At 42.1% G+C, this 16,070-nt stretch overlaps 1 protein-coding gene across 2 annotated transcripts in view; it reads right to left on the bottom strand.

Moving 5' to 3' along the window:
• Positions 1-602: 602 nt before the first annotated feature.
• The window catches only part of WDR37 (WD repeat domain 37), a 33,443-nt gene continuing 17,975 nt past the window's right edge, over positions 603-16,070 (bottom strand). For both annotated transcript variants that reach the window (XM_064162556.1, XM_064162557.1), the window contains 7 exons: positions 15,270-15,314; positions 13,408-13,484; positions 12,239-12,476; positions 11,598-11,739; positions 5,811-5,945; positions 5,139-5,253; positions 603-3,733 (listed from right to left, as the gene is read on the bottom strand). In XM_064162556.1, the coding sequence (XP_064018626.1) occupies positions 3,602-3,733; positions 5,139-5,253; positions 5,811-5,945; positions 11,598-11,739; positions 12,239-12,476; positions 13,408-13,484; positions 15,270-15,314 (884 nt within the window). In that variant the 3' untranslated portion in view covers positions 603-3,601. The remainder of the gene's footprint in view (positions 3,734-5,138; positions 5,254-5,810; positions 5,946-11,597; positions 11,740-12,238; positions 12,477-13,407; positions 13,485-15,269; positions 15,315-16,070) is intronic.

Here is a 16,070-nt window from a genome sequence, read left to right as displayed (position 1 = left end):
ACCTCTACTTCAAGTTTTCTCCACGCTATCATCCTGCTTTCCAACGTGTTTTCCTGTGTGCTGTCAGACTGTACCTTACTGTATGCTCAGCAATTACAGCCTCAGAGGATACAGTGCCACTAAAATACTGAGTCTCAACTTTCCTTCTGCACAATGCTGATCTCTCACCTTGCAAAGATTTAACAAAACCTAACGAGAAAGTAAAAATGAAATTTCTGCCTTTGGAGATACCAGAACTGAAGGCAGTGCTGCAGGTGTGGTCTCAGCAGAGCAGAGAGGCAGAATCCCCTCCCTGTCCTACTGCTCCTGATGCTTTGGATGCAGCCCAGCACACAGCTGCCTGCTGGGCTGCCAGCAATCATTGCTGGCTCACGGGGAGTTTTTGACCAGTTGACACCCCCAGATAATTCTCAACGCTGCTCCTGAGCCACTCCTCACCCAGCCTGGATTTGTGCTTAGAACTCCCCCAATCCAGGTGCAGGATTCTTTTAGCAGACAAGAGTTGAAAGTGGCAAAGAAGATCCTCTGACTACTAACCAAGTGAAGTACTAAGACGAACAGAACTCTAATGCAACACAGAAGAACAACAACTTGCAAAAAGGAATTGTTGAATGTTTTAATGCATTCTGAATCATAATGAAGAAAAACATTTTACATCTAAAAACAAATTAGCAGAACAATAAAAAGTGGTTCCACATAACTTAGAAAGTTATTTCCAAAAAGGTAGTTTTCAGATTTAGGCAACAAAGATGTTTCATTCCAGATCTTTCTGACCGTAGACACAAAGTGTGAAAACTGATGTGCATTGCTTGAGAAAGACATAAAAGCTTGATTTTGCCCAGTGATGAGTGATCTGTGAAGTTCTGCACAACACTGAAACTGTAACTCTCCTCCTTTTATGAAATGCTGGACATTGCTCAGAGCTGAAAAACACTCTTTAGAACACTCAAAGGCATGAAATGTTTGCCACGTGTCTGGTCAGTGCAGCATCATTCACTGCCATGCTCACATAGGATTTTCTTCCAAGGAGAGTGACCCTTAACCCTGGGTACAGTACATGAAATTAAGCTAAGTGATAGTGAAGTGTTAGCTGATTTCAGCATTAGCCTGCTCCACAGAACATGGCTCTAGCACCTTGGTTGGTTGGTTTTGTCAAAGTGAAAGCATGTAAGCATCCCACTCCCAGTGCCAGAGGATGGCCCCTCTGGTGATATCAAGAGCTTGCAGCACTGATGGTTAAACTGCATAAAGTCTCTCAGTACTGTGTCACATATGGGTGAGAGAAGCTTCAACGGACAGCTTAGCAGGACTAAAACCAGTGACCTTCACACCACCTCAGGTAATAAAAGGACACTCATTGCTCAAGACACATGAAGGCCATGCTGCAGAAGCTGCTTCTCCAGGCTGGAGAGACTTGTTTATCTTTTTTTAACAAAATCAACCTGTATAAAGTTCTCTCCATTGCCAACTAAAACAAAAAGTTAAAGAATAACACTTGCAATCCAACATCAAATGGCTTTACCCATGAGTTAAAAACCTAGGGGAAAAAACAGTGAAAATAAACTTTTGACACCATCCTGTAACCCTTGTTGTCAGAAGACTTAAAACTCTGCAGCTGCTCCCTGCAACCTTGCTACCGTGGGTATTTTAAGATTACTTCAGTAAAATTCTGTATATATCTTGTATCTTAAAAAAAAGAGAGGAAAAAAACCAACAGAAAAAAACAAGGGGTCAAGCTATTATATTATGATGCCCTTTACTATAAAGATACTATATACATCCTCCATTCCTTATCTTGAGCTTCTTCAATGTTACAGTTCAAAACCAGTCTAGGACCCTAGTTTCCCTACAATTCCTCAAGGATGCATTCTTAGTCCCATCCCATTGCACTCCAATACCATTATCTGTTAGTTAATAGAACAGTTAACACATCTTAATGTCACTCTAAACAATGCTGCAGAGGACAAGAGCACAGCTACAGCTTCACAAAGCCACAATAAAGAGATAAGAAGTTCCTGACACTTACCTAATGCCGACCTCCCCCAAACTCCCATTGTAAGAGTGCATGCTTGGCTCCCCTCAGCCTTCCTCTGGCTCTGTGCTATGTCAGACAGGGGCACTGTCTCCTTTTAGCTACAGAGCAGTGGCCGTCTGAAGCAGTCGGTTTGTTCTTCTGAAGACATCTCACACAATCGGTAGCCTTGCTAAAACACCCTACCGCCAGTGCCAAAAAAACGTTAAGGACAGCAAAGACTAACCCCAGAATAAAATCATTTGGAAAGGAGCAGAGAGATCTGTGTCAGTTAACCCCTTCTGGAACAGAGTAGGAACCAGAGCTGCCCTTGCCACGGCTGAGAACGGAAAGATGACGGACAATGTTCATTGATCACACTGCTCCATTAGCTGTATGTGTTAATTATCCTAAGGATCACATTTGGTATGGTTGTCTTTCCTCTCATGTCAAAGACAGGACTTCAGCCACAGACCAAAAGTGCTTTTTTTCTAAGCTACAGAGAGATTCAATGCATCTTGACCAACATTCATTTCTGAGGTAGTACTCATTTACTTTGTATTGCTGGCTCAAAATAAAACCATGGGGAGTGAACACCAAAGCAAAGTATGCTCAGTGCACTGCACACCAGAGCAAAGTATGTTCACTATGGGTATGGTTAAAAAAAAATTAAGAAAAGAACAAACAACCCTCAAAAACACTATTTCCTTTTTGGGCAGGTCACCAAAAAGAAGCAATCCTTCTTACAAAGGTCAGCTCACATTCACTGGTAGAGTCAAACTTTCATAAATGGTTTATAACAATAGCTATAAACTAAAGTGCTTCAGAATTTGCTTGACTAGATTTCAGTGATTAGAATCCCAATGCTCTGGATCTTTGCTAGTAGGAAACACCACGAGATTTTAGAGTCACTTTATATAAGGAGGGCAGAATGAATACTTTTCTTTTTCAAAAGTACAAAAGTGATTTCCAAATAAACCTGGCAGTCTTTACTCACTGCAAGTTGCTTGCATTTTCCTTCTCAGTTCGACTGTTTCTCCAGTAACTGGAATAAAAATGGAGTTGAAGTTGCGCTATACTGCAGCACTAAAAAGGTATTCCAAATCATATGCAGACAGGAAAATGTTTACCATCACAGACATAGTGAAAGTCACACTTCATTTCAAAGTCACAGCCCTGCAGGTTCTTTTTAACACAAGGCAGATATGTATAGTCATGGGAAAATGTAACAGACTGCTATGCACCCCACATTAATTACAGAGCTTTCACATTCATGTCACAGACATAATGCCCTACTGTGCAGCTATTCAATGCTAAATAACTTCGAACATTTATGTGCTCTATGCAACAGGGAACACACTGACCAGTGGATGCCAGAATAGAAAAGTTCATACACCAGACAAACTAATTGTTAAAAAAATCACATTTTCTGTACAACCCATGCAAACAGCACAATGTGGGAACAAGAACAAAGCTGCTCAAGTCTCCGCTAAGGAAGAGCTTTTACAGCCACAGCAGACCAATGTTTGAGAAGGTCTGCCAAGGAGAGCAGTCCATGGCAGCAGAAACTGCAGCCATTCCTCCAGCATCTCATTTCTCTTGTAACAAAGCAGGGATGTTGATGTTCCACCCGATAGCCTGGCGATCAAACCCACAGGTGAAGAGGTTACAGATCGGGTGGTCCTCACACCATGCCGAGCAGCACACCATTCTTCTGTGGCCCTGCAACAGTTCAGGAGACAGCAGCATTACTGATGGCAGATTTTGAAAGCTTCTATCTCAACAAGTTAGTAGGAGCTAAAACACAAACTCACTAAGATTCATGGGGGTGTCTATAACACTGGAGAACCCTAAGGCATGTTGCTAGTCATCTGCAAGGTGAAAGGCTTTGTCACAAGGAGGCCCCTCTAACACCAGCACTGGATCCATAACAAGAGAAGCACACAAACAGGTGCACCAAGACTGTGGACATTTCCAAAGTTTGTTTGCTACCTAGTTACATTTTATTCACAGAAGCAAATGGGAGTTTGATTTTAGCATTTTCACTTACAAAATCAATCCTAAAACAGAGAGCTACATGCTGGCAATTACTCTGTTATAAACCTGCAGAATAAAGTGTGCATCACCCCCCTAACACAGAAAGGATGATGCGACAGAAAGAGGAATGCCACACTGAGGAAAAGCAATGCCTTATCTATTGCTCAAGTCCAATAGCAACAAAAGCGCCACAAGGAGAATTCTGACCAACATTTAAGTCACAATTCAATTTCCCATGATTTCAGCAGTGTCAGCCTAAATGGAAATACTGAAGAAAAAACCCAACAGATTAAACAACAGACTAACAAACCCCACTTAATTAGAAAAAGACTAAAAAATCTAAGACTGAACAAGGCTTAAAACCCCTTCCTCGATTCTGCAGCTACTGCACTGGTGTATCCCATTAATAGCACTTAGTCACACCTGCTCCAGTTGTAATGTTTGCCATGCCAAAGAGCAGCACAACACCTGATGGCTGCAGCCATGGACAGCTTAGCACCAAATACCAGGAACACCTGTGTGTGAGCATGGAAGGGAAAACACCATGCTCACTGCCAGTCACAAGGCAGGTGCACAAAACTGCCCACCCCTTGTTTCCATTCATTACTTTATGTAACAAATTAAACACTGGGTTCCTGGGGAGAAAAAAACAAACTACCAAAACCCCAAAACTAACTGGGAAAAGAATCAAACTACCAAAAACCCAAACCTAACAAACTCAAGCCACCAAACAAACAGAAAACCAGAAAAACCAAACCAAATAAACAAAAAAACCCTAATTAAAATAACACACAACGAATCACTTCTCTGCCACAACACACACATTTGCAGCACTCTCTCACACATTCCCATTGCACAGACATTAATTTCACTGGAGGAAGGAGAAATGTGCTGATGAAAAGCACCTCAGACATTCTCAGCTCCAAACAAAAATCCCAGTTCTGGTGCTCGTTTGCACGGGGGTCTTTTTCAGCACTACCAGCAGCACAGCGAGTGTCTTTCAGTAGCTGTGCAGTGCAAGCTAGAGCTGCCAAGGCCCTCTTACCCTGAGTTCCAGAGTAGCCCCTCTCAGGCTGCCAGTGCCAGTTACCTGTCTGTTGCTGCGCGGCAGCCGTGCCAGGCGCACTCCGGACATGTCAAACAACCGGACCTGCCGGTTGTCGTGGGGCAGGGCAATGATCCTCTGGCCAACACAGACGTTAATCCTGCACGTGGGAGACAAGAGTGGGTTATCTGCAGAGCAGATACACAACTTGACACTACAAGTTTAAGATCGTGGCAAGTGACACAGCTGAATCCTTCCCCGATCAGAATTCACGGGTGAAAAAGGTACCCCAAAACCTACACCCCACACAACAAAGCCCTGAGAAGCAGGACCGTGTAGGCACTGAAAATTAACACTGACTACAGCTGCACCTTATAAATCTATTGCAGGTGACCTCAGAATCTCACAAGCCTCAGCTTCAACTGTAATGACTAAAAGCCAGTGTACATCCAGTGACTATTTCAGCAGGAAGGCATCATCTAGTCCAACTGCCTGATCAAGTCAGAGCTGGCCACAAAGTAAACCACCTTAACAAAGGCCCTCTTCCAAAGGCTCTTAAGCACTGCTCTCAGAATTCTGTTCCAGTGTTCAGCCATTCTCTTGGTACAGAGATGTTTCCTACTGCCCAGACTAAAACTCTCCTGACACAACTTTGAACCATTCCTACATGTGAAAGAAGACGACTGAAGAAACTCAGTGGCTCAGAGACCTGCTTACCTGTTGACTGCAGAATCTGTACGAATAGTTGCTATAGGAGACCTCATGTTTTTCAAGTCCCAGACTTTTACAGTACGATCATCACTACCAGAAACAACATTGTCTCCCACAGTGAAAACTGCAGATGTCACAGTGCTAAACAGTCAGACATAAAAAGAAAAATGTCAAGTTCTACAGTTCTTTATTAAACTAGCATCTGACTTAAAGATCTGTATCCTATTCCTGTACCCCCTTTAAAAAATGTAACTCAACTTTTCTTTTTTTCAATGAATCTGAAATACTGAAACTCCAAGTGGGTATTTTAGAATAAAAACTATTCTAACAAGAAGCTGTGTCACTTGAGGTACACAGGACTTGACTGGCCCCAGTGCTCAGTCACTCCAGAGGCATGTCTCATATTCCCCTGGCCCTAACACGAGCTAAATATGTCCAGCCTTGAAACTTTAATTCACTTCTGAAGTTCTGTATTGATATTCACTAAACTTCTCAGGCAACCACAACTGAATTACTAACATATAGCACAATTCTTCCTCTCAAATGTTTTGAGGCCAGTAGCCAGGTTCTTTCCCTCTCTATCCAAGAACTTCTGCAGAACTACTGCAGGCATTTGTCATACACAGAACAGACACTGAGGTGATTCCAAGCACCCAAGATGTAGCTGCAGCTATTTTGTACACACCCCTAGACACGACTGTGATGCACGCACAGAGCTGCCAGTGTAACTCCACTAGCAACAGCTGCAGCAATATCGTAATTCATTTCTGTTCATTCCACAAGTAGCTAAAGTCTGAGAGTCAGACGAAAAACGGCAAGCAGTAGTAGCAGTAAGAATGATCAGTTCTTCAGATTTGACTCATGTCTCTACATGCAGAAGGCCAGCCACAGAAAGACTCCTAAGAGTATTTCCAGCAATTGGAAGCGCAAAGTACTCCTTTCAGGAGGGATTATCTAAAGATTTTTATGAACTAATTTTATTTTACACGTTATTATCTTTGTATTCCATACTTTCAGAGCACATTGTACTGCCTAGCTCAGATGAACAGCTCTCCTGATGATGAGCTGGGTTTTTTTAATCTTTTACCTATTATTTAATATTATCCAATTAAAGCTGTTGTACTACTATTTTCATTTCAATACTGCCTGAATTCCCAGCTCAAACCCAGTTCTTTTCTGCCCACACAATGCACTAACAAAGAGGGTTTGTCTCTCGCTAAAATCATCAGGGAAGGCCTCTCAGCTGTTCCCACAGATTTCACTGAATGACCTCTTTTGTAGCCTGGGTCATGCACATGAATTGCTTCGAACTCAGCCACTTTAATTGAAGCTGTCAGTTGTTGCAGTCACTTGGGTTGTTATGCAGAAATCTGAATTCATGTCCTGTCCAAGCTGTTGATTGAGATTAGCACTCACCAGGTCACAATGGACCGGTTTATGCAAGCCTCTTAATTTAAATTGACACCAAATTAAGTTTTAATTAGGATGAAGACCCACTTTATTCATGATACTAACTTTTCTAATGCACTATTTGAGTGCAGCTAAGCTACCGGGGAGTTGATTACAATAAGAACCAAGAGGTCTCTTCACCTAATCGTCTGGGCTTTAGGAACCAGAAGTCAGAAAGTTGAAATGGACATGAAGGTCACAACTGATGAGTCTCTTTCCTCAGGCACCTCCACACTTGGAAAGGAGACTCATTCACATAGTGAGAACCAGGGCTGGTGCCTTCTTAGCACTGAATTATCTTCGACCAGCCTGACTTCCACTAAACTCTTGGGTTTTGGTATTTTTAATTCAGATAAAATAGTCACAAGAAGAAAGGCCATTTCCTCCTTATAAACCAAAACAGCATTTCAGCCCGACCAAAAAGAGAAGGTAGAATAAAGGGAAGCAAAGTCTGTGTGGAAAGAAAGAAGCTGGCAGAGCAACCAGTACACAAATATCTTCCCAAAGTATTCCCTTCCTAAATTAAAATGCTTTTCCTGCATTTCCATGTGGCTCGTTTTGCCTTGTTTACACTCACACTTGTCCTCAGTTTGTTCCAAACGCAGATGAAATTGTAGCTAACATCCTCCTGGCTAAATTAATAAAAAGTGTCAACAAAGGCTCATCAGCCTCTGTGTTAATGGAATGCTAGAAGACATTAGGTTTTTAATAATTCAGAAGGATGACAGGTATTGTAGGACGTTTAACAAAAAATCCTGGCAAAGAGGAAGCAGTCTTATGACACTTCAAACTGTGGGTCCCACAGGGAGTTTGGTGTGCTACAACTATTCTCCAGAACAGCTTCAGCCTCGCCAAACTGCAGCAAAACTCATTTATCTTGTCATAGGGAGCAGCCGAGCGTGCACTGCCAGCTGACAGCGTGGCACTTCCTCACCACACACCGCTGCCTGGCCTCCAACATCCTGCTCCCTCCGTGGGTCTCAATCAACAGAAATGCTGTAGTGCTAGCACTCCTCATTAGGCCCAACAGCTGTCTCCCCAGTCACACTGAGACACAAAACTGTTTTGCATAACAATCTGCTGAAACTTCATACATAGAGGAAGGGGAAGGAAAAAAAAAGCTGTTGGCAATGTTGGACCATGAAACGCTGATGCAGAACCTTTACTGGCAATGTACCAAAGAAAAGTTAACTCTGCTCTTTCCATTTGGATTTGCAACCTGTACTACGACTTAGGCCTGAACACTGTCAGGCAACAGGTTTTTGTGCCTGTGAGCACTGTTAGCACTAATCCTTGTGTGGGGCGAAGCTCCAGAGAAATAGACAAGAGTTCAGATAGGTTTCCACAATACACACCAAACTGTAGCTAAACAGCAAAATCTGAGTACTCAAATACATCACTCTTTTTAAGTAATAAAATTCAGGAATGAAACTTAAAGCAAATGCTATTTGGGACAGTATCTCCTGGACAAGAGTTTCCTTTCTTTTAGGGGAACAAAGTGTATCCCTGCACAGAGAGCCTGCAGCCTAGGAAGAACCCACAAGCTGGGTTTAAAACCTTCAGACACAGACAACAGCTCACACATTTAAAGGGTGATGGAGTCCCAGGTGAGAAGCATCAAGTTTTGGGGGTGCTAAAGGCACTGGATTCCACACAATTCCCAAAGCCTGCTTGCAGATTTCTCTCCAAACATCAGCAGAGATTTTTCCTCCAACTTAAAAGGAAGAACAAACCATGATGGAATTAACATGGGAGGAGAGGGCTCAGAGATAACTGTTAGCACTTTTTTTAGGGTTTAAATCAACACTGGCTGTTCCAGAGAGACACAATTCATGGTACTTACATTGCCAGCATCTCCTTTTCTCACTGTCTTATAACTAAATGATACAGGATTGAAGGACCCAGACACATACAACGCCCAACGTCGGGTACACAAACATCGCCCTTCCCAGCAGCTTGAAGCCTCGATCTCACTTCTCGCATTTCCTCACCCAAGAGCTGCTCCTGGTGACAGAAAAGCCACGGCGGACACCGAGGGGCAAGAGTCGCAGCCGCCCGCTGAACTCAGGGAGGGTCCCGCAGCTGCCTCGGCTCCCCCCTGCGCCGCTTGCCGCGGGGGGGCGTGCGGCGGGGTGCTGGCGCCCCCTGCTGGCCGCGCCGGGAGCACTCGGCCAGTGCGCCCCCGCTGCTGGCTCTCTGCGACCGTCCCCTGCGCGCACGGGCGCTCAGCCCCGGGAGAGGCTTTGGACGCTCCGGAGGAACGCGAGCGCTGGGCAGCACCAAATGGGGCGCGAAGGAACCAAACAACCTCGAAGCCACGCCCTGCTCGGATTCGGTGGCGGTTTAGATCCTTCGTGGGTAGAAACGAGCGGGGGGGGGAGGGAAGGGGGCTGGTGAAAGGGCCTGGAACACAAACCCTATGAGGAGAGGCTGAGGGAGCTGGGGGTGTGCAGCCTAGAGAAGAGGAGGCTCAGGGGGGACTTCATTGCTGTCTACAACTACCTGAAGGGAGGTTGTAGCCAGGTGGGGGTTGGTCTCTTCTGCCAGGCAACCACCAAGGGGGCACAGTCTCAAGTTGTGCCAGGGAAGGTCTAGTCTGGATATTAGGAGGAAGTTGTTGCCAGAGAGAGTGATTGGCATTGGAATGGGCTGCCCAGGGAGGTGGTGGAGTCACCATCCCTGGAGGCGTTCCAGAAAAGCCTGGTGGAGGCATTTAATGCCATGGTCTAGTTGACTGGATAGGGCTGGGTGCTAGGTCAGACTGGATGATCTTGGAGGTCTCTTCCAACCAGGCTGATGCTAGGATTCTATACAGGGCAGTAGGCCCTGCATGCTGGCCTCGTTGTTGTGATGTCTGGCACCTGTCTAATGAAATGCATGGGGGGGTGGCGGGGAAAAATTGCTCTGAGTTCTAGATAGCTATTCATCAAGTACTACCTAGCAACAGGCTGTTAAAACTCAGGTGCAAGGACTTCATCAGCACTGATGACAGTAATACCCAGGTTACAGAACTGATGCCAAGAGCCTATCAAAATATTTTAGAATTGGTGAATTAGTCATTGTTTAAGAAATAAAGAAGTCTTGTGTATGTGTTTTCCTGTCAACAGATAAAAGCATTTCCTCTATGCTGCTGAATGTGAGAAGGCTGCTACAGTGTTGATTTGAGGGTAATTTAAAAATCATTTGCTAATAGGAAGTACAATAGTGGACCAAAAATAAAATCCCTCAAAGCCTCTCAACTGCAAAATATCAAGCTCCCATCTACCCTGTGACTGCATTCCTCAGTGAAATTCTCTTCTTTTGTGACAGAATCATCTCTTCAAAAAAAACAGGGAGCTGAACTACCTTAGTCAATCAACAGGAATTTCAGTATTGAGGCTCTCAGAAGTTTGAGTGTATTTGGTGAAGAAAACCTGTGTCAACACTACAAACTCATACATTGCAAGAACTACACAGAGGCAGACAATACAAACAAACAGTAGTATGAAAACAATTAAAAGCTGCAACAGAGTGACCAAAGAAGTCGCTCAAGGTCTGCTTCATTCATAAAAAATGCAAGCTACACCTCTGCATTAACAAAAAACTAGAAACACGGATAAACATTTGTGGTTTTGTTTGGAGCTATGACTAACAATCATCTTCTATAGTGAAACAGTCACATTCAAACATTCAAAAATCTTTACAAAAACATTTGCTTCCTTGGTTAAAATACTTCAAGGCTGCTCCTGCATTTTCTGTGTTTCAAAGCCCTGACCAGGGGAACAGGAAGTGTAGCCAGAATAAAAACTTAAAGCCTGAATCCATAACTAAAAATGTTTCACCAAAGCCTATTTAGACAAAACATGGCAATCAGTGCCCTTACTTCAATTGTTTATTTTATGTACAAATTAGAAGTTTATCTTAAAAGAGTAAAAATAAATACAGCCTTTTTTCCCCCCACTGGTGCTAAATAATAAAGAAATAACCCTCATTTCACAGTGAGTATCATGACAAGCAGAGGCAATCCACTTTAACTGCATTACAGCAGTACACCTAAACTACACCTGTACATAATGTGAAAAACAACCCCATACCTTAAATTACCTTTAATTGTAAAGAGCTTTAGCTAGACTTACCATATAAGCAATATCACACCAAGAGCCCTGGCTGGCTGTTTTGGAAATTAAGTACTGCTGTGTTACATTTGAAGGACAGTTAGGGGTTTCTATGAAAATCAGTCTCATAAAACAGGGGAATGAGCTTAGTACCTCAAAAAGAGCACAGGAACATTTTTGCTCAGATTAGCAACCAAATACGTTCATACTTTTGGAAATCATAAAAACCTGTGAAGGAACTGTCACTTACTCTGTGTGGCCCTGAAAGACATTCACAGAATGGATAGAAGGATCTCTGAAATCCCACAGGCGGAAGGTGGTGTCACGGGATGATGTCACCACAAGCCGCTGGGTGGGATGCGTACAACAATGAGTTAGCTCCTGGTCATGCCCTGCAATCACAGGTGAGAACATGACAGGTCATGGAAATAAGGCTTTTCATTTTCACACATATGCAGAATGAAACACTGTTTTTCAATAATCATACTGGACTTTAGTGTCACTGCTGCTGTGAGAAGCTGGAGCCGTGTTCCCCAGTACAACCCCCTCGCTACTCACTTCCCATCGTTACTGAACAGTAGCAAGTTATCGCTGCTTATGGTGCCATGAACAAAAAGCATTTTGCAAGAGCTACAATTTCACTACATTCAGTTTAAAAATAACTACTTTCACAAGTTACATTACAAGTTTAAAAGAATGCAAATTCATGCTCAGAGAATTTGCAAGGCTGGAATTTTAGAAACCATTACAAGACTGAGCAGCAGCTGAAGTCACCTACACACTTGCATTGTAGTCCAAACAACTTCATCTTCCTGATGTTTTGGTACATACAAATAACCCCATGTGTAAAAATTCTGCCACCAATTTATCTTTTTGTGAATGAAAATATACCTGTAAGAGAATGGACAAGTTCAGAAGTCTCTACATCATACAGATTTGCTGTCCTATCCCATGATGCTGTCACAGCTTGCTTCCCTCCAACAAGCCAGTCAGCTGCTATGACCACTCCTTGATGGCTTTTGAGTGAAGTTAACGGAGCTCTGACAGTGGGACAATCACTAGAACCATCTCCATCTCCATCAGGTTCGTCTTTATCTGAGATCTCCACTTCATCTTCTCCAGACATTTGCTACAATATGCAAGAGGAAAAAAAGGTTTAGATTAAAAGGGAAGGGATGTTTCTGTTACATGGTATAGTGCAAAAGCTTCTTAGTCTCCTTAATACAAATTTGGGTGACTTAATTCTGTAGAACGCAGTCTTGTACAGGTACTCACTATCAAAAACTTGGTTGGAGGAGTAATACCAGTGGGCTAAACACAGTTGAATTTTTAAAGGTAGCAAGCATCTAATGGAAGACTATTTAAATCTTTGGTAAGAGCATCATTTACAGCTGTATTTTTATCTGTTAGAATCAAAATGCTGACAGCAATATTTGTCTGCTGCTCAATACAGTCATCACGCAGTGCTGCTGTAAACAGCACACAAAAATTCTTTTGCTAACCATCATGCAAGACAAATATGCTTTTCTTTCACGTTATTTGGACATAGAAAAGATAACATTTGTCCTGCTCTTTCAAAACGGAAATGCCAAACTGAATAAACTGAATCAAACATTTTCCATTCAGAGATACAACAAAGATATCATTAAATAAATGCCAGAACCGTAAGTCTTTAGCCATCATTTTTTAATTCACAGCAACTTTAGCTACTATAGGTACCTAATTAAGTTAAGCTACAAAAAAAGTTACCTAGTTTTTAGAGGAATATTATAACCAATTACTACCACAAAAAATTACTGGAGAGTTTACTACCTACACACCTATTAACCTGTTCGTGTACTTGTAGCTGCATATTCCATTCTGCACCACAGAGCTTTGAAAACATGAAGCGAGTCTTGTTTGAAAGACAGGCTCAAATACCTGACAAACTAAAACCTTCAAATCCCGAAATCATGCCATTTTAAAATTATGTATAAATTTAACAATCACTCTTATCATAAACCCTGTATCCAATGAAACTGCTGTGCAATTAGTTTAACTGCAGTTAGTTGATTGCTTACATTGCAGTCTGCAGTTGGTTGAGGGGTAGGCAACTGTACAATGTATCTCCAGATGTGAGCTGTCTGGTCTCCAGATGCTGCACAGGGAGAAGAGAGGCCAAAAAAAGAGAGGCACTAAACAGAAGTATTTCCATGGACAATACACCAAACTTTAACACTACATTTGTCAACACTGAGTTGCATGTTTTCCTGACAGATACCATTGTGACCTTCTGGTATGCAAGTCTCAGTATCAATGGTTACTTTCCTGCCTTTCCTAACGATAAGGATATAACCTATTAAGCTAATGCTAAGTAGCTACCAAGTTAATCATGCCTGCAGTGAAAACACCCAATTAAATACTACACGAGTAACACTTCCTCACATTTGAAGAAGGCTTTTAATACATTAACATGTGTCATCCTTCATTTGTTATTTCTCATATTACTGAGGTGGTTCTTCAGTGATTTCTTCTAGTAAATGTTTTTAGCCTGTTTTTAATAAGAAACCTCAAAAAAAAAGAAGTGTGCAGCTAGCTATTCTGCTTCTGCCTTAGGCAACCCAGCTTAACTAGCGCTGGTTTACAGCTCAGCAGGTGCCAACTGAGCTTAGACTTCATTAGTTTTTTGAAACAGATTTATCCATTATTACCTAGGGAGAAACTCAAGATTCCCCCTGCTATGGACAGAATAAATATGTTGTAATACACAGGGGTAGTGTTGACCGTTCTAGACTGAGAAGGAAAACAGTCTGTTATGAATATGCACAGCTCTGACAAGTGCAATGTACAGAAAAGCCCCAGGAAAAAGATCTTACCTAACAGATGAGGTAAGAAGGCTACAAAAAAGGTCAACCTGTTATTGTTTCTGGATCAGGGAGGAAGACTTTTTTTTTTTATTTCAACCAGATCTAAATCAATCAACATTGAAGAACTTTCAATGACATAGTCTGCAGAAGCACCTCTCAGCAAAATGAAAGATTTTAGCTACGGGCAGCTTTTGTTTGGTTGGTTTCTTATCAGTTAGTTTATATAACAACACTGTTTATGCTACTGAAACAATGGTTACAGTTACCATATGAGAACAGGAAAACCCACACAGCCAAACTGCAATCACTGTCAGCCTAGACGAAAGGCATTCTACTCCCTACCTTCCTTTACAGTAGTCATTGTAGATGAAGAAAAAGCAGTGCTTTAATTTCTAACCTCAGTAATGATTATTCTCATTCTACAATGATACAGCTAATAGCAAACTGAATCTACATCTATTTAGTCCCAAAGCTAGTGCCCCAATAGCTAGAGCATACCAACCATAGTATTAGGCAGTTTTCAAAGCCAAAGGTGCACTGACGGTATTCTCAGGCCCTTTAGGAACTCATGTTATCCATGCCTGGTGACTGTATTATTTGAATTCCTCTCAACAGTACCCAGTATAATCTCTCTAATTTTTCCAGGGACTGAGGCTGGACTAACAGGTCTGTAGCTCCCTGCATCTGCCCTCATGCCCTTTCTGAATAACACTGGGTGTCCAGCTCACAGACAACAGGGACATGCCCAGACTTCCAAGACCTTCAGTAGACTATAGCACCTGATAACTCCTTCAGTACTTTGGAGTGAATCCCACCAGGCCCCATGGATATGTGAACATTCATCTAAGTTCAGGTTTTAAGTATCTTTTCAGAGCAGCTAAGCAGAAAGGAGTGTTATGACAAAGAGCATGGAAATATCTAGCTCCGATTTGTTATGCCTTGAAGTATAAAAGTAATTAAACACACAAAGATGCTGACAAAGGGCTAGGGAGAGGGGCTACAACCAAAAGGATGCTAGGGAATGACAGCTGCTTTTCCATCATGATTAATATAGCACATGAAAAAACTTCACATACCTGTAAGAGCCACTTGCTCAGTTGGATGAAACTTTATGGAATTTACTGTGTGAAACAGAGTAAACTTTTAAGGTACTATACTAAAACAATTATTCCACAATATTTTATCACTAAAAGATGAATATAGCAAACTCTTAGGTGAGATAAAGCACAGTGGTATTTGAGTACAGAAACCTGCATACAATCAAGGGAAGCAGCTACAGCTGTTTTAAAACAACCTATAGTTTCTAACAAGTTATTTCAAGAACCTAGTGTAAGTATTTCATGTTGTAGAGGAATAAACAAATCACATCCAAATGATCATGTGTAAGCTAAGAGGAGATAATGTTCTGGACTTTTGTAACGACAATTCTGTGTTTGTAACTATTTCTAACCTGACAAAAAAACTTACCATGTATGACCATCAGCATTCTGATTCTTACTTAAGATGGCAAGAACAAATGCCTAAAACTTAATCTTCAAAGCAAGATTCTACTAATACACAACAAATTATGCATCAAGTCATGTACCAAGCGAAAAAATACAAACAGATGTTCACCCAGCAGCTGCCTTTTGCATCCTAAACGTAACACAGATCCTGCAAACCAGGTATTTTCTGATTACTTAAGCTTCTCTTGTTCTGCATATGTGTAAGACCTCAATAAATTCTGACATTTGTCTTCTGAATGTGCTAAGTGTCCCTGCAAGTTTCTTTACATGGACTTGTTTATTCACGTAGCATTTACAGAAGTGCTTTAACAGGGTTCTCCATGAAAGAATCCTCCTACAAAACATTCTCTCTATGAAGATTAGTGGAACTGC

This window comes from Pogoniulus pusillus, chromosome 23 (genome assembly GCF_015220805.1).
Source record: "Pogoniulus pusillus isolate bPogPus1 chromosome 23, bPogPus1.pri, whole genome shotgun sequence".
Classification (NCBI taxonomy): domain Eukaryota; kingdom Metazoa; phylum Chordata; class Aves; order Piciformes; family Lybiidae; genus Pogoniulus; species Pogoniulus pusillus.
Note: the sequence above shows the minus strand (reverse complement) of the source record. Positions and strands in the feature narration are given on the sequence as shown.